General features: G+C 41.4%; 1 protein-coding gene across 1 annotated transcript in view; it reads right to left on the bottom strand.

Annotated features, from left to right (window-relative positions):
- Nucleotides 1-19,246, bottom strand: part of ATXN7 (ataxin 7) — an 86,652-nt gene that overhangs the window by 37,991 nt on the left and 29,415 nt on the right. The window contains 1 exon segment of the mRNA XM_079114477.1: nt 7,116-7,220. Within this exon segment, the coding sequence (XP_078970603.1) occupies nt 7,116-7,220 (105 nt within the window).

The raw sequence follows: 19,246 nt of genomic DNA, 5'->3' as shown, positions 1-19,246 counted from the left end.
AGCCCAAAGGTAAAAACATTAATAAAGACACACATATCAATTAATGGAAAAACCGAAACATTTTATAACTTAGAAATTAAAATATTGTTACTACAAATAGAGTACCCTGCTTCCTTTACAATTAAGGAAAAAAGACAAAATTATATTAGCTAGGGAGAGAACAGTCCTCTATTTGTTGCTCCTGAAATAATCTGAAAAAGCTAATTAGCATTGTTCAGCTTGTAAAGAAAAAAACATTCACTGTATTTATTTTACATCATATTACTAAGTGACAAAAAGTTTAGCTCAAACCAGCAAGCTGGAGTTTCCTTGGAGAGTTAAACTAAGGTTCATCTTGACGTTGCTCACATTTTGACGTGCCCAATTCTGGCTAGCTCCAGCCTGGCTCGTCCTCTGACTGCGGGAGGAAGGCCTGGCATGTGTCTCTGAAGCAAGAGAGCCAAGTACTTACTGCTCTGCTACAAGTTTCAGTCTTTATTCTGACTGCAGAAATAAATATGCTGACCAAGTCTCTACAAAAATGTAATGAGGCCCGAGGAGGAGGAGCCTGGCTTGGCTTTGAAGAGTTGCTATGATTTAGGGTTAAATAAAGTGGAACAGGCAGACGAGAAATTCAATGACTACACTGAACCTACTACCATTACATCCTTGAATTATTATATGTTCTCTCTGGTGTAACGTAAGGGGTCTACAGTGCTGATCCAGTCACTCTTCCAGCTATTCTGAGCAAACTTAATATTCTACCTGACCTAGAACATCTGTCTCTAATGATAGTTTGGTGACATGTGGAATTCATTATATCTTCTCTGGATTTTCTTTTAACTCTAGGCATCCTTGTTATATGCAATCCTCATTGTATGCAAGAGAAATAGGTATTAGTAGCCAGAAAACATGGTCTGGTATGTTTTATCTGTGTAAATGATATCTAATTTAGGACTTTAATCTGTAAACCAAGAATAAAATTCATTCAGTGAGCCATTAAGAAAAGGAAATGAAGTAATACATGCAAAAATGCTTTGTAAATCATCAAGTACTATTAAAATTTATTATTAGTCTGGGGACTTTTAAACGAGTGCTACTTCTAAAAAGATTAACTATCACTGAAAATTTCAAAGTAGAAAAAGACTCAGATTATACAAATTTAGTGGCCAATCTAGCACATTTCAGAGAAACAAAATTTTCCTTTATTCAGATAGTTACCAAAAAGTCAAATAAAATAACATTAAAAAAATACCTTATGTAGTTAACTCCCAAGCCTAAGTCCATCAGATGGCAAAAGAAGGGCTGCGTGTCCTTTATTAAATAACATAACCTTGGCTGTATGATGCAAAGTACCTTAGTTATACAATGGTGACTGCTGGTCACAACCATGTGAAAAGCTGTCTACACTGAGAACCAGCACCTCAGCCAGCACCAGTCCCCAGGTCTCCCAGAGCAGGGCTCCTTACACTAACATTCTTTGAAAACAACTGATTAGCTCAAAAAAGTATGTACTATTTCTCACGAGTAATTTACTCATCCTCTGATGAAAATGACATTTTCACAAATACGATTTATGCTGGCGTCTCAAAGAATCCAAAGCACCTCAGTGTATATCAAGGCACATTAAGCCCAAGCAATGCATATGTGGCTCTTCACCTGAGAGGATTCAGTGTCGGTGTGTGAAGAAAGCTACAAGATCACAGCAAGTGTTTCTGCTAAAGCAGAAACATTTACACAGTTAATGAAAAAGTCAGATTTATGACACCTCCATTTGTGAACCGAGGTCCGAGGGGCAGATGTTCCACACTGAGGCCTCCTCAGTTGACGCATGAGCTACTTACAGTGACTAGCAGTGGCTCAATACATAATGGCAAGCAACAAATGACAATGGTATTTGTCTTCCGAGATTCTTTTGTAGATCAACACGAGATTCTAGCATCGGGCTTCCAATGTTGGACATGGCCTAGCATTAGGTTTGGTCTCAGTAGACAGATTCCTCTGATATCTAAGAAGTTAAGTCCTGTAGCATAAACTGGTGTTTCCCAAAATTTGGAGTAGGTGTCACTCCCCAGCATTAACAGCATTAAATCACAAAGGAAGCGTCCTCCCTTTCCAAATCTCTTTCAATTCCTCTGATAACATCACCCTCGAATGAGGCTTGCTATTACCACTTTGCTCAGCCATCCAGTCTCCCACAGGGAGCAGGCCACAGGCTCAGCGCCAACACTGGCAAGAGCACCAGCACCGGAGTGAGCGGTCTTCTTTTCACTTTATTTTACTTTTACTATCTTTTATGGTAAACAACCACTTTATGGTTCTAGTAAGTTTTTCTTTATAAATGGGTTTATTTAAATAAATGTGGTTTGATTTAAAGAAAAATTATCATGTGCAAATATGCTGGCCAATAATAAAGCCAGAACTTGATTTCAAGTTTGAGAAAAGATGACTGAGCACGTCACCATTGTGGCCTTGCTCAAAGACTCAAGTTGACCCAAAATATTAACATGTGGATCAGCCAAACTAACCTAAGGCGAAACACTTCAATGGCTGACATTTGAACAGGGTTGCAATTAATTACAGCAATTCTAAATGTGGTACCTGTCCAAACTGAATTAGCATCGCTCATCTATTTCCTGTAAGTAACATCACCCATCTCTGCATATTAAAGAGAGAAATTAAGGCACTCTTCATGACAAACGCAGTGATGCAGCAGTGCAGAGCAGTACGGCCTGCACTCTGGGAGGCCCGCTCAGCACACACTCCAAAGGCGCCCCACGAGTCATTCCCTAACCTTATACTGTTCCCACTAGTTCAGATCCAGAGCAAATGTAGGGAAAAAGGACCACATGGGTTATGCTCTTCACAAGACCAACAAATGTATCACTAACTGATCAACGAAGGTGCTCACTTCCAAAGAATGGTGCATCTGGCTGTAGGAAAGGTCACCATCCCAGCCCCACTTCACACTTAAATGTTACAGAGCCGGACCTAATGGCACGCCCTATAATCCTAATGGCAAGCAGGAAGATGACACAGGAGGATCTCAAGTTCGAGGCCAGCCTCAGCAACTGAGACACTGCCTCAACATTCTTTTAAAAAGGGAAGGGAGGTTCGGGGATGTAGCTCTGTGGTAAAGTGCCCCTGGGTTCAATCCCTAGAACTGCCATAAAGTTAAAAAAAAAAAAAAAAAAAAGTTCCAGAGGTATTAATGTGACATTTCCTGCACATACTACAAAGACTTAAAAAGCAGAGGCCTCCTTTCCTGTCATCATTACTAGATTTGACAAATCTTAGTGACAATCTGGCATAGTGTCACTATGCCAGTCCTGGGAGTACACAGCAGCAGCTCTGCCAGAGTGGACAATATCTGCTGTGAAAGGAATGACTTCTGGCCAGCTTGCAGGTCAGAATCAGCCCAGGAGTTTTGAACTGCCGATTCATGGGCTCCAGCCCTGGAGAGTCCAACCTGGAGATCTGGAGTGGACCTGGGGCTTCTGCCACTTAGAAAGCTACCTGGATTCAGATGTGCAGCAGCCTTTCGTGTCTACCATTAAAATTATATTTTAAAATCTGAAATTAGCAGTAAGAAACATTTTGCTTTTAAAAACACTTGAGTAACTGAAGGCATGACGGAGTATTTCGAAACACATAAAACACTGAGAAAACAGTGTTATTGCTACTATCAAAGCAATCAGACTATGAAACTTGAAGATGCCAAAATGACACTACACTACTCACCATCACTGACAAATGGAAATCCTGGGACAAATCACTGACAAGTGGGAATCCCCAAAAGGTAGCTTACTACCGAAAGCACACGACCTCTTAGTCCTCTGGATCCTAAGGTGCTCACTAATTCACAATAATTTTACCACTAACCTTAAGTAATTTGTAAGTCTTACTGTCACTGTAGTGTCCTTTCCTGTCCTGGCAGCAGTGGTTTTAAAGGAACTGCCTGTTGGATTTTGTAACAACTGTTCATGTGTTCTTAAAAGTCACAAATGAATATCAATGACACATGAATTCACAGAAGACCGCCCACACATTTTCACCAATTTCATCCAAAGAGGAAAAATATATTTCCTCTCTTAGCAGGTATGAGTTCCTCCTGATGCAGTCAGTCCCTAACTTACAATAGTTCAACTTGGCCATTTTCTGACTTTATAACAGTGTAAAAACCATCTGCATTCAACTATACACTGGATTTTAACCATCTCCCAGGTCATACAATTAGCTCTTGTGATACTGAGTAGCAGCAGGCGCAGCTCCCAGTCAGCCACAAAACACAAAGGGAACACCAAGCTTGGCGGTTGGTGTTGCTGGCCAGGATACTCAGGAGGTTGAATGGAGGAATGCATTTTTGACTTAGGATACTTTCGACTTACCATGGGTTTATCAGGACGTAACTCCAAAGTCAAGGAATATTGGTACGGTAATAAACAAGCTACGATGGCCACTCAGATTCTGAATTTGAAAAACCTTTTTTTTGTTGTTATTAACTGTAAGAAGAGAACACAAGAACTGCCCTTCTGAAACTTCAGCAACAACAAAAGGAAGGCTCCTCAAAAGTACTCTTTCCTTTTGCAACCCCTGTCCTCAAGACAGAAGAGAAAGTGGCCACACTGAGAACGATTCTTGGCCCTGGGGACCCTCTGCCCATGGCTCCTTCCCTCCAGGTGAGTGCAGTGTCCCTCCAGGGACAGTACACGGGGGCTCCTCCACTTCATGCAATCGTTCTCTGCCCGCCCACACCATCCAACCCAATCCCATGTGATTTCACCAGCACTCTCCTCTACTGCTGCTCCAAGAAGGCTCCTTCCACAGTCCCCAGAAGACCCTCTCAGGGCACCAGGCCCTCACCTTCCTGCCAGAAACTCCTCTTATTCTTTATTATGTTCCTTGCCACTAGAAGGACTTCACTCCTTCCCCAGGGGCTTTGTCAGGTCACCATGCTGGGGACTGGGTAGACATGTGATCTTAAGACAAATTTTCTCACTCACACATTAACATTCTAAGAACCAGAAAGAGGAAGATTTTTAAAACCCCATAAAAATGTACTATCACCAATGAGTGAAGTCCTCCTTGAAGAAACATCCAAGAGAACCTGTTTCTGCCTAAGAAAGCCTGGAAGAAGTCATACCTTTAAGCCCTTCCTCTCACACTTCCTTCTGATCTGCTCTACTTATCAATTCTCTGAAGCATTACTAAGTCACATCACTCTGGTCCTGAAAAATGCGCAATAGGTCTCCACTGGCACACATCAAAGGCAGGGACTCTATGGGTAGCGACGCCCTGTGATCCAGTCCCAGCCTGACTTTGCACATGGCTTATTCACACGTGCACGCATCAGTTCTGGCCAATGGTGGCTCTTGTGCAGGACATTCCAGGCTGCCTGGAATTTCCTGCCTCTGAGCTTACTCACATCACCCTGTTGTCAGCCTGGGGCCACCAAATATGGCTGTTCAGTGCACAAACTGTGCAGCCGTATGTGGCAGTCCTGTCTATTCCCATCCAAACACTTCCCATTTAAGGGGAAGACAGGTTATTTTAAAACAATATTTTCTGCATTTTCCACAGTGGACATGTATTCCATGTTTAAAAATTGAGAAAAAAATTACATGGAGAAAAATAACCCACTCTACAAGAAGGCTACTTTTTCTAAGGAGTCTTCTCTGAGTTACTCCTGGGAAACAATCTGTGTTCCTTACTCTGAAGGCCTGGGACTGTGTTATGACAGACACACACTTCCTGTATCCACAGCTGTATCTGTATCTTCCCTGTTCTTGCCCTCCCTCTTTTATCAATCATATCCGAGGCCTGAGCTTTGTCTAGGTTATTTCATTTAATTCCCACCGGGAATCAATGAGATTGGTATTACCCTTCCTGTACTATGAAAAAGGAAACCAAGGCAGGATAAGATGCTCAGGGCAAGTTACCTATTGCTCTTATAAGTTTAAACTTATTCATTTTATTTATTTTGAGAAGAGACAGCTCCCTCAGGGCGAGAGGGGGTCCAATAAGGGTTGCCCTGCGGGTTTAAATTTAAATCCAGTCTCTTCCAGCTTCAAACTCCTTAACTGCAAAATACTTGCCTCTCAGTCTTTAGCAGAGAGAGTGAACTTCTTATTCATTTTTCATCTCACTTTGGTGCCTACCTTAGGACCTCACCCAGAAGCAGGAACTCAGAAACTTTTTATGATTAGATATAAGATATACTCCTTGGGGAAAATGATGGGATGTTGATTATGATGGTGTGACTGATAAAAACAACAGCAGTCCCTTAAAGTCCTAGTTTTAAGAACATCTCCAAGCTACACGGTCTCTCCAGCTCTACTGCCCAACTTGAGTTTCGAGGTACCCGCCTCTGAACTACTTACTCTCCAAGCTTCTCTTCTCCTACAGTCTATTCTCAGCAAATCAACCACTGAGACAGGACAGTGTTGCTCCCTTGCACATGCCCCAAGCTGCTTCTGACCTTGACCTGAGAATTAGCAGGTTCTTGCCTCTAAAGCTGGATTCCTCTAGCTGGCTCCCACCTCTCTTCACTAGCCCTGCAGCCACATTGGCCTTTCCAGGTCTGTTGCAGATTGCTGCCTGGGCTGCTCCTCCTTATCACTTAGGACCTAGCTCCAGTGTGACTCCTGAGATGCTTCAGTTAAACTCTAATCATAGAAGAACTCATTGTTTTCTGTTTCAAGCTTGCATTTATAGTAGTAAGAGCAAGGAGGAAACAACTCACAAGTATTTTTAAAATGTCTACTTAACTATTGAACTTGGAACTTTCGAAATCACATTTCAAGAAAGGCCCATGCCTTTATACTGTGTGTGTATACATAAAACTTAAAAATCCACTGAATTCATAACCAGGGACTCAAGAAGGAAACACATCTGTAACTGTAGCATAGATGCAGTATTTCAAGAGAGATCTTATAAAATACACTTTCCCTGACAATTTCAACAAAGAACTAGAAAATGCGGACCACTTTCAATAAAAATCAGAAAACACCCAACATTTGAATTCGACAGCCTACTTCCTATGAAGGAGGATGTTGTACGCCACAACCGGCCTTCAGTCTAACCCTGCTTTCCCCTTTTACCTTCTAACAATGATTTTCAAATAATTAACCACTTACCATAATGCGATTGAAATGCCTGTGGTTTGACGACCTGATTACAGTCGTTACACACCACCAAGTAGAAATCATCATGGGCTGGACAAAGACCAAATATTGGCATGTCTGCAACAAAGAAACAGAGCGTCACTCACTCATCTGGTTATGACTACTGTGAAGCCACATGGAAGAATACTACTCTCCAAAGGAGACGCCTTATCACCAGTGTTCTCTGACAGTTGTCACTCCAGCTTCAAAGTAACAGACTTTTTATGGAGGGTTAAAATAACATGCACCAAAAAGTATGAGTGATACACCAATCTATTAAAATACAAACAACAGATACACTCGCAGAATAAAGCAACATTACTCGAACCCTTCCAAGGGTTGTGGGTAAGAATCTGAAACCATATAAAATGCTCAGCAATCCCCCAAACCTGTACAATCTGATGGTTTTATTTGTTTAAACTATGATTGTATCCAGTCAGCTGGTCCCTGAGTCCTATGGATAGTTAAGAAAGGGAGCGAGATGTCACTGAAGAGGAAAACTGCTAGTTTTGACAGCATGTAATACAAAGAAAAAAAAGTGTGTGTATATGTAGCGTGTGTCTCCCCCCCCCCCCCCCCCCAGGTCATATCAACCTCTAGTCCATTTGAAAATACTGATGCCGGGGCTGGGGAGATAGCTCAGTTGGTAGAGCACTTGCCTTGCAAGCACAAGGCCCTGGGTTCGATCCCCAGCACCGCAAAAAAAAAAAAAAAAAACTGATGCCACCAAACAGACTTGCTCAAACACAGCAGTTCATATGTTACTTATAGTATGGTTACCAACCAGAAAAGGGCAGGAGATAAGTTGTTTTTTGTTTTTGTTTTTTTTTAACAATAATGTCCACTTAATAATAAGTTAACCTATCCACCTATACATGAAAATTAAAAGTAATGTTATTTGTTGTAAACATGGTTAACTTAAAAATCCCAATCACGAAAAATGGTTCATGCTGTGGGGCAAATGATATAAGGAACAGGACTTAAAGTTCAGATTGAGAATCAACTTTTTAAAGATTTCAAAATCAGTGATTTTAAACAAGTATTTGATACTACATGTACTATTGAGAATATCTGCAATAAATGGATAGGTGGCACATTTCAATTTAGCAAATCTTTAAAAGACACAAACAGCTGATTAGCATCTGCTTTCTTTCTTAAAAATTTAATTCACTTTCTCCAGTGGTGGTTTTCATAGGAAGAAGAAAATGCCCTAAGATAATAAATGATGATAGTTTCTAAAATATTAAACTATGGATCTGATATTCACACATGCCTGTATCTCACATTTTCTTAAATAATTCTATTATTGAGTTGAGGATGGCTTGGTATGGATCTGAAACACAATACGGTCCAGTGTGACTCTGGGATGCAGATGCAGTACTGACCCATTTATATGTGTTATTATCTCATTTGATACAACTACTTAATGTAGGTACCATTATATCCTTATTATAGTGAAGAAGAAAGTGACCTGGAGAGGTGAAGTACTCTGTCTAAGGTCAATAGCTGGGATTCAAGATGACTGGGATTTGGGCCCTTCTGAAGAAAAGGGTCCTGATTTCTAAACATTTCATCCAGATTCCAACTCCGATAAATTAGATGTCAAGGCTAAAACACCTCTGATTACATAAACTGGTCAGATAACATAAAAAGTTTCCAGTAGACTGTTAACTTCTATAACTAATCTTAATTTTCTAAGAAAAAATTAGAGCCAAACAACGTGCTGTTTTCCTTGAAAGCATGTCCACAGTGAGTTTATAAGTACAGTGCATTTGGAGAAGAGGAAAGGTTCTATTCCATGCAATGGTATATATGTAATAAGCCATTTTCCATGGCTACTGTTTCTGACATGACATTTCATTTTCAACAGTAAAAATTTAAGGTAGTTTACCCCAAGTTCCATGATATCAACCCTGTGCTTAATGTCTTTGATAGGACTATTAATAAAGAAAATCCAAATTACAAAAGTGGTAGAAAATTCACAATTTATGGTTGAAAAGTATGAATTGTCTATAAATATCAAATCAACTCAATGAGTTTAATTAAATAGCAATTAAGGCAGCCTTAAATGTGTAGTCTTTAGTTTTTGTTTTAATTTTTTTTATAGGTAGACACAATAACTTTGTTCTACTCATTTATTTTTATGTGGTGCTGAGGATCGAACCCAGTGCCTCACACAGGCTAGGTGAGCGCTCTACCACTGAGCTTCATTTAGATTTTGTCCTCCAATGTGCTGGTTTGTGTAGTTTCTTACATGCTTAATGACAAGCAATGCTGTTTAAAATGTATTACTTTGCCAGACACCAGACATTTCTGGGGACTAGTTCCCTACCCGTTTAAAAATGAGGCAGTTTGATAAATAACCTATAGAGATCCTTTCAAATAGTAAGAATTTGAGTTTGCCACAAGGACGCTTACGTAGAAGACGATTCCCTTTTTGTCCTAGTTTGATATTTTTGGGTGACTTAGGGTTAGTAAAACTAAGAAGGCAGAGCCATTCTGTAAGGGACCAGGAATCTGTACTTCTGTAAAAATTTCAATTTCCTCAGTAACTTAAGATCGATGATAACTGATGATGGCGGCCAGGATGAGAATTACGATAAACAGTTGACACTGAGACTACTGTGTGCAGGTCCTGGGCTAAGCACATTTTACACTGGTTTATCCACATCTCTCTATTTTTCTTTTAGAGCGGATTTGTTATTATTATGAATACATATTAATTTGACAGATTTACAGGATTCACTGTGATTACTTCGGTACACGCATACATTGTGCACTGATCATTTCCATCCACCCTGTCCCCTCCCCTGATCACATTTATTCCTAACAATAACCTTACAATGTACATACTCATTCTACTTGTGAAGAAATCAACTTGTCTAATATCTCCCAGCAAGAGAGCAGCACGCCCAGGACCCAAGCTCTGAGTGACCTGTGAGTTCAGCTGTTAATCTCTCATTAGCACACTGCAAGTGTGTGTATGTGCGTGCACACCCCCGACACACAGCAGAAACGTATACATAAACCCAGTTCATTCTACCCTATGAAACTGAGTTCCTATTATAAAAACCTAAAGCAACTTTAATTTTAGCTTTTAAAATTCTTTACTTGCAGATACCCATATTTAGAAGCAAGCTAGAGGATACAAAATAATTTAAGTAAAATTTCTTCAGAAAAAAAACTTCTATATCCTTTTCCTGTGTTGGGACATTCCAGAGGCCTTAGCAACAGGAATAGAGTGTGGAATGTTGTGGCAACAGAAAGAAATGAAAATAATTTGTATGAAAGGTATATGTATGTTTCTGAATATTTCTAAGGCATAAATTCATAATCAGGCCACCCACAAATTACATAGAGCTCTTGCAATGCAAAGAAAAATTTGATGTACAACAGAAAAAAATATTGAGTTAATAAAAATGAAGTCTTTATTGAATTTAAAAGTTTACAAAATACGCTTTAAATATATAACTAGAACCATCAATTCTACACTTAAAAATATGAGAAGTTTTAAAACTATATTTGAATTTATGGATTCTGAAACTAATTCTAAAAGAATGGATTTTGCTCTTGTGTAAGGACTGAACCTTTCTCAAGATCTAGGTCACTCCTTCCTTCTAATAAGGGAATGAATGAGTGGACCCACATCTATACCCAGGCCATCAGCTACTTCTGGGACCCCAGGTCAACATAATGGGACAGACTGGATTTAAGCACCTGGGCTCATGAGCATGTGTATAGAAACACCACAGTTCCATGCAGAACGAAGGCCCCCGGCTGGAAACTGGACCTCCAACTGTAGCAAGTGTGATAACTAAACTTTGACCTTGCTATTTCCAATTTGGAGACTGTGCTCAAGAACAACAGAACATGAATGTTGTAGCGAAGCATTTAACCTTTGCAGTATCCTGAGTGTCTCCTTCTCCCACACATCCCAAACTTCTACATACCAACGACTCCTACGTTTCTATCTTCAGCCCAGACTACTCCCAAGCTCTGTCTACATTCACATGGCCAACTGCCTACTAGACACTGCCATCTGGATGTCTCATGCACATCTCAAATGGAACAAGCATGTCCGAGAGACTTCATGGTAGCCCTGCCCCACTTCTTGCTTCTAATAAGCTTTTCCCTCTCAGGTAAATGCTTCTATTCGCCCCTCAAAGGCTAAAACTAAAACCCTCTTATTATCTCTAACTCTGTCCCTCATCACATCCAGGTCACCAGCAAATTCAGTCAGATGCACTTAAAAACCTCTGCCCACTTCTTTCCATTGCCACAGCTACTTGTAGGGTTTGCTATCAGCACCTTGCACTGGACTATGGAAGAAGTCTCCTAAGTGTCACCAGAATCTCCTCCATGTCACCAGAATGGTTCTAAAAATCCTGTCAAATCATGTCACTGCCCTGTTTAAAAGTCTCTGGTGGTCTCTCTGGTGGCTTTTTTTTTTTTTTTTTTTTTTTTTTTGGTACCAGGGATTGAACCTAGAGGTGCTTAACCACTGAGTCACATCCCCAGCCCTTTTTTATATTTTATTTAGAGTCAGGGTCTTGCTGAGTTGCTTAGGGCCTCACTAAGTGGCTGAGGCTGGCTCTGAACTTGCAATTCCATCTCAGCCTCCTGGACCACGAGCGTCACCTCGCCTGCCTCCAGTGCTTTTTTATGAATACAATCTCAGCCCTTACCGCAGCCCCCAGTGTGCACTCATTTCTCTCAGCCTGTCTCGTTCTCTACTCCCCTGTGCTTGGATGGCTCTGCTGTTGGGTGCACTGGCCTCCTTTCTCCCCACAGACCCAGCAGTCTCATTCCCAGCCAGGCTCTGCCCTCGCTTTTCAGGAGATGCCTGGCACATTCTCAACTCAGGTCTCAGTTCAGCTGTCCCCTCTTCAAAGGGCCGCTCCCTACTCCTCCCCAGACGGTCACTCTGTATTGCTGGTATTTTAAACAGAGCGGTTGCATGTGGGCCACTCTCTATCACTCTGGGTCCCCTGGTTTCCTCCCTCAAGACAGATGTGACCTCAGCAAGTTCTGTAACCTCCCCGAACTTCAGTTTCCTCATTGGTCAAACAGTGATGATCACAGTGCCTCTTTCACCTACTCTACAGAGTAGGGAAATTACGAACACATGTAGTCTCAGAAGAACCCTTGGCCCCTGAAGTGCTATTTCCCATGGCCTGGAAGGCAGAAGTCACGAAATCCTGCACTGACCAGGAAACTAAGGCATACAGATACTCAGATCTCACACACTAGTACCTGGCAGAGTCACCACCTGAACCCATGTGCTGCACTCGTCAGCCCAGGCAGTTCTAGTGTTCCCCCCAGAATCCCCTTCTCCGTCCACCCTGACCGCCAGTGTCTCAGGCCAGGGCCTGTGACCTCCACTCACTTGGACAGTCTCCTGACAGGATCAGTTTCTCCTCCAGCCTCTACTTGCCTGCTGTCCGATGCACTGATTTGTAAGGCAATAATACCATCCCTCTACTTAAAGACTCCTGATGGCTTCAAAGTGGGGTTAGATCTCTGACTCACCTCTCTGAAAGCAAGGCCTCTTAGAATTCAGGCTGGGGAGTCAATCCACACCTATTCCAAGAGTCTTGGAATCCCCAGAACCTATCTTAGCTCCCCACAATTCTACCTTTGGGCCAGAAGGTTCCTGTAGTGTGGAAAACTTTTCCCTCTTCTCTTTCTGCAATTCTTACCACTCAGCAAGAACCGGCCCCTGTGCCTTCCCTGCTGGGTTCCTCCTTACCCCACGCTTCCACTACAGACCTTCATGTACTGACTTAAGAATACAATTTATAAATGAAAATCTCTGCACTACTCTTTGAGTGAGAGTGCGATGCCTTGTCTTGGCCAGAACCCGAGAGTGAGCTCTTGCTGTGTGTGTACTTTCCTGGAACTTTCCCGCAGCTTTCACTTGCTCTGAGGAAAGAAACCAAGGTCCTTGACCTGGCCCGCATGGCTAAAGCAGAGGCCCTGCCTCTCTGGCCTTGTTATTTTATCCTGGGCCACAGTGTGCTCGCTCCTGCAGTAGCATGCTGGCACTTGCTGTTCTGGTGTGTGGAACTCACTGTCCACAGACCTCTGCCTGGCTGTTGCTCTACTTCATTCATTCTTAGCCTCAAGTCACTTCTCTGGAGACTCGGCGAGGCAGGGCCCGCATCATACAGTCTCTGATGACGAACTAGCCTTGACACAGACCACCAGCCCCATTCCTCATCTGTGATCATTTTTTCCAGAAAGCAGCAATGATTACGTCTTACATATTACCTGGTGGATAAGAATCAAAATATTAGGTTAAGTCTCTGTGATACCAACCTAAGTCAGAAGGTTGTAAGTGTGCCTTCACGTCACCGAGTGACAATTCCTAGTGGAACTCTGTATGCCCTTCAGTGAGACAGAAGTTCAAGTCCTCCTTCAATACCTGGTCCCATACCTGGACATATTTTCAGGTAAAACCTCCACATCTCAGGGTCTGATATTCAAAGCTACATATCGGGAATTTGTCTTTTGTTACTACATTCTATGCAACAGCCAAAGGCAGTTTTTCAGTCAGACTACTTGGATTCAAGTTCCTGCTCTTCCTCTTACCAAGTGTGTAAGCATGGTTAAATTCTTTAACCTCTTTGAACCTGTTTTCCTTTGTCTATAAAACACAGTTCCATGAACCAGTATGTCATAGCATTCCTGTGAGGATTCCACAGAGAGCACCCAGCACTGAGCGTGAAGTAAACACTTGGTAACTTAACCCAAGAAACAAAGTCATGCAACCTCACATGAGTGTTCAACTGCCCCAGCCCTATCGTCACCCTCAGAGGACACTGACGTACACATCAAATGGCATCTGACTACTGTACAACGTGAGCCGAAGCCTCTAGTGGACTGCTGCTCCCACTGCTGACTAACCACACTCCACCCTAAAGGCCAGGCAGGGCGGCAGCCAGGGAGACATGCTGGGGGTCTGGCTGCAGGAGGACGGTGGCTCTTCCTTGCACATCAGAGAGAACTCAAGACTCTCAGCAAGGAGGCCACATGATAGAGATGGTAACTCTGGCATGAATGTGGATCACTTAGGGTGGAGGGTGGTCCCCAAGGGCTGATGCAGAAGTCAACAGGAGGAGCCTGCAGAATGAAGATGAGGGAAATTGACTGAAGACAAGCTCTGAAGGACTCTACAAAGCCATCAGACCACAGATGCTGGGGTGAAGCAGAGCAAGGAACCCAAAGATGGCTCTGTAGCTCTGTAGATGCACGAGGACTTGAGACGCAGAATACAAAATCTTAGTTTGCTAGGGCCACAGAGCAGAGGTTAAAGGCAGAGCTTCTGGAGCCAGACCTGTTGTGTTCAAATCCCAGCCCTGACACTCACTAGCCTCAATCTTCCTAACTGCAAGTACTAAAATCTAGGACCTACGATCAGCATTCAGGAGGTCCTTCCTAGGGTCTGCGACATGCTCTCTTCCAGCTCTCCACTCTGGTATTCTGAGCTCCTTGGCAATCACACCCATCCCATCTCAGGACCTCTGTTCCATTCCGGTATTCTGATCTCTGTGACGACCACCTCAGGGCCTTTGCTAATTCTGTTCCCCCTGTATGGAACGCTTCATCTGGCTGCCTCCAGGTCTCAGCTTGCATTTCATTGGAAAGACCTTTACTGACCATCCAATTTAAGGGAGGCCTCTACGGCTTCCTACAGGTCTCCATCGTTCATTTGTCATTTGCGATCAGGCTTATCTCCTTCACTAAGATGCAAGCTCCAGGAGGGCAGGGGCCACACATGCACAGTACAGCACCTAGAAAAATCTCAACAAAAGAATTTGAGAACAACCTTTGGAATCAGATGGCCCGAGTCCACACCCCAACCCTCTCAGTCACTAACAGGTGTTACTCGGACTCAGTATCTTCATCTGTAAATGGGATAACCCTCATACGTAGTTGTAAGGATGAAAAGAAAAAGTACACATAAAAAGCCCTTTCAACTATGTCTGGCACAGAGCAAGTGCAAGGCACGCAATATTTAATAAAATTATTTCTGCTTTACTGTCAGTGGGATGCACTGGCCACTGCTTCCAATTGTTTTGGTCTACAACTACCACTTTTTGTTACCACTATTTATTAAGTACTGTGTGACAGCTATCATGACAAGAACTCTAATAAGCCTTGTTTATTTATTAATTCATGTATTAAAAATACATGGATGTCTGCTATACCTAGGTACTGTTATTGGGTATTTGTTAGTAAACAAAAATCACAACCAAAGTAAAAAAATAAAATAACCAAATCACAAGAAGCACTAACATGTATAACAAAAATAGTGACAGTTCACAATTACTGAGTGCTTCCTGTATCCCAAGTACAATGTTTATTAACTCATATGAGCTCTTGGGGTTGATGTCCTCACTTTTGGAAAAAGTATGTGGGGCACCAGGAACCTGCCTGCGTTACTTAAGTCACAAAGCCAGTGAGGGCAGGAGCCTGATTTGAAGGTGGGCTAGCCAAAAGCAGGTGCTCGGTCCCACCTCACTACGCCAGCCCCTCAGCTGCTCAGGGTCCTGAGCTTTTCTCTGCCTCTCCTAGGAAATCCTTGTTCTTCTGTCTAGTTTCATCAAAGTCAGCCAAGGGACTTCCACATGACAACAGACTTCTAGGGTACCTCTGGATTGTCTGGTCTCATTGCTGCTCAAAGATATAAGGACTCTTAGCACCATTAGTGTTAGAAATACTTTCAAATAACCTGGAAGGTTGGACTCCACATAACTGAGTTTTCACTACAGTCAACACCAAATTGATTTCAAATGGTGACTCTCAATAGTGGGTATTAAAAGTAGTATCAATGATAGAAAGTTTTTAATTGCTTCAGAGTTTATAAAGTTTTAAAATAGGCTTTAAAGTCTCAATTAAGAAAAGACAAAATTTTATTTCCACCCTCTACAAGCACATGTCCCAAATTCATATAATCTATTCCAATAATTAAAGGGAACTGGATTTCCCTTTAACCACAAGATGCTAAGTGATGGAACCAACCAGAAACAGAAAAGGCCAATAAGCAACCTGCCAAAATGTGTGTGGTTTCAGGCCCTGTTTGAACTAAAGCAGTCAATAAATAGTGGATTTTACAATACAAAAACTAAAACATTTCAAGTAAAAAGGAACCAACGAAAACATCACAGAGAACCAAAGTTAGGTCAGAAAATAATCTTGTCTTATATTTATTAATCGCTATTACAAATGTCCCATCTCCCCCAGAGAGACCCTCCACAGGTAAGAGTCCTTAAATGCTTTCGATGTCACTGTTTCTACTGAAACTGGTACACGACACCTGGATCGGGATAGAGGAGGAGGACAGCAAGATCCTGGGGAACCTGGACTGAGGAAAGCAAAAAGGGCAGCCATATCAGTGACAGACAGATCAAGCTCTCTCAGGTGTTCCTGAAGCTACTCCTCAACATGCTGTCAGCAAATTCTAACTTCACAAAGCAGAAACCACACCTTTAATATCAGGACACATCAATCCAGAAATACCCACCAAAATCTTTATAGAATCTTATTTGTATCAATACTATTCAACCTACTGTGTATGAACCCTGTGGTTAAGATGTGGGCTCAAGGGTCTAGTTACCTGGCTTTAACCTGTAGGCATGCAATTTCTGCATTTGAAAGGCCATGAAAACAATGATATCTACCTGAGTAGATCATCAGAATGAATACGCTAACACAAAAGAAATGCTCAGCTCTTTATCTGTCTATAAACACAGTCAGCAATAATATATCAGAGCTCAATAAAGAATGAACAGTGTTTATTGTTTTCATTATTATTATTGCGGTTACAGTTATAATCTCATGACTCAGTTAAGAATACTACTCCTCAATCAATAAATGGGCTAAGGATATGAACAGACGCTTCACAGAAGATGATCTACAAGCAATCAACAAATATATGAAAAAATGTTCACCATCTTTAGTAATAAGAGAAATGCAAATCAAAACTACACTAAGATTCCATCTCACCCCAATTAGAATGGCGATTATCAAGAATACAAGCAACAATACGTGTTGGAGAGGATGTGGGGGAAAAGGTACACTCATACATTGCTGGTGGGGTTGCAAATTAGTGCAGCCACTCTGGAAAGCAGTGTGGAGATTCCTTAGAAAACTTGGAATGGACCCACCATTTGACCCAGCTATCCCACTCCTCGGCCTACACCCAAAGGACTTAAAATCAGCATACTACAGAGATGCAGCCACATTAATGTTCATAGCTGCTCAATTCACAATAGCCAGATTGTGGAACCAACCTAGATGTCCTTCAATTGATGAATGGATAAAGAAACTGTGAGATATATACACACACACACACATACACAATGGAATATTACTCAGCTATAAAGAATAATAAAATCATTTGCAGGTAAATAGATGAAATTGGAGAATATCATGCTAAGTGAGATAAGCCAATCTCAAAAATCCAAAAGACGAATGATCTCACTGAGAAGCAGATGATAACACATAATGGTGGGTGGGAGGGGGGCAAGAATGAAGGAAGGAGGGAGTGTATAGAGGGAAAAGAGGGGTGGGAGGTGTGGGGGGAAGGACAAAATAACAGAATGAATCAAACATCATAACCCTATGTGAATGTATGATTACGCAAATGGTATGCTGTTACTCCATGTACAAACAGAAACAACATGTATCCCATTTGTTTACAATAAAAATAAATTTTAAAAAAATACTACTACTCCTTCTTTTGTTCAAAAGGCAGCCCATATTGCAATACCACATCTGGCAAATACCTTCTATGGGAGAAGCAGAAAACCCCGTCTTTCATATAACCAAGAACGTCATTAACTACAGAACTGTATTGGCTATTAACCTATAACAGTGTATTTAAATGGTTAACCTTCTACATACCATAGCATTTTCAAAAGAACTAAAATCAAATTTATGAAATGTAATATATGAATCAGATACATTTGACCACAATGGAATCAAACTAGTAATCGTAGCAAAAAAACAGTCTACAAAAGCTTGGAAACTAAACTACACACTTCAAATAATTCATTAGTTAAAGGAAGTCACAAAAGATATAAATACATTAAAACTGAACGAAAAATAAAAAAACAAATTTGTAAGATGTAATAAAAGCAGTGCTGGGAAAGAAATCTGTAGTGCTAATTGTTTATATTAGTAAATAAGGGAAAGTTTCAAATTAGTAACAATCTCATATTTTAAAATCAAATTATATTTAAAGTAGGCAGAAGGAAAGAATCTAAGTGCAGAAATCAATAAAATTCAAAGGGAAAAATCTAGAGGAACATAAACAAAAAGATCAATAAAATTGACAAAACTCATATAAGTCTGGGTTTAGTCCAAGGGTACAAGGAAGACTTTTCAATTTGAAAACCAAACACTGGAATCTATGATTTCAACAGGCTAAATAAGAATCAAAAAAAAGAGACTATGTCCATTGATGCAAACAAGAATTTGATGAAATTCATGACCAAAAATAAATAAATAAATAAAATCCATACAGGTAATATAGTGACCTTCCTCAATTTGATACAGAATATTTACCAAAAAACCCCTACAGCTAGCATGGTACTCAGTGAAGAACGAATGCTTTTCTTCTAAGCTCAGGAATAGTTGCCAGTGTGTCCATTCCCACCACTGCTATACAAGGGTGTATTAGAAGCACAGGCCAGAGAAATACAGAATTAAAAGGAATACGGATTGGTAGGGAAGAAATAAATTTGCCCCTTGTTGCAAATGACATGATGGTCCATGTAAAAAATTTCCAAAGAATGTACAAAAACATCTCCTGGAACTTAGGAGTTTAGCAAGATCACAGTCAATAGGATCAACACAGCAAAGCAATTGTCTCAGCCAAACTGCTAGTGTGACAGCCTGTACTGTCAGCTACTCGGGAGGCTGAGGCAGAAGGATTGCTTGAGCTCAGGTGTTTGAGGCCAGCCTGGGCAACACAGCAAGACTCTGTCTCAAAACTTGGTGTAGGTCGGGTGCTATGCCACATTCCTATAATCCCAGCTACTCCAGGAGGAGTAGGAGGATTCCAAATTGGAGGCCAGCCTGGACAACTTAGCAAGACC

The sequence above is a fragment of the Sciurus vulgaris genome (genome assembly GCF_902686455.1).
Source record: "Sciurus vulgaris genome assembly, chromosome: 16".
In the NCBI taxonomy this organism is placed as follows: Eukaryota; Metazoa; Chordata; class Mammalia; order Rodentia; family Sciuridae; genus Sciurus; species Sciurus vulgaris.
Note: the sequence above shows the minus strand (reverse complement) of the source record. Positions and strands in the feature narration are given on the sequence as shown.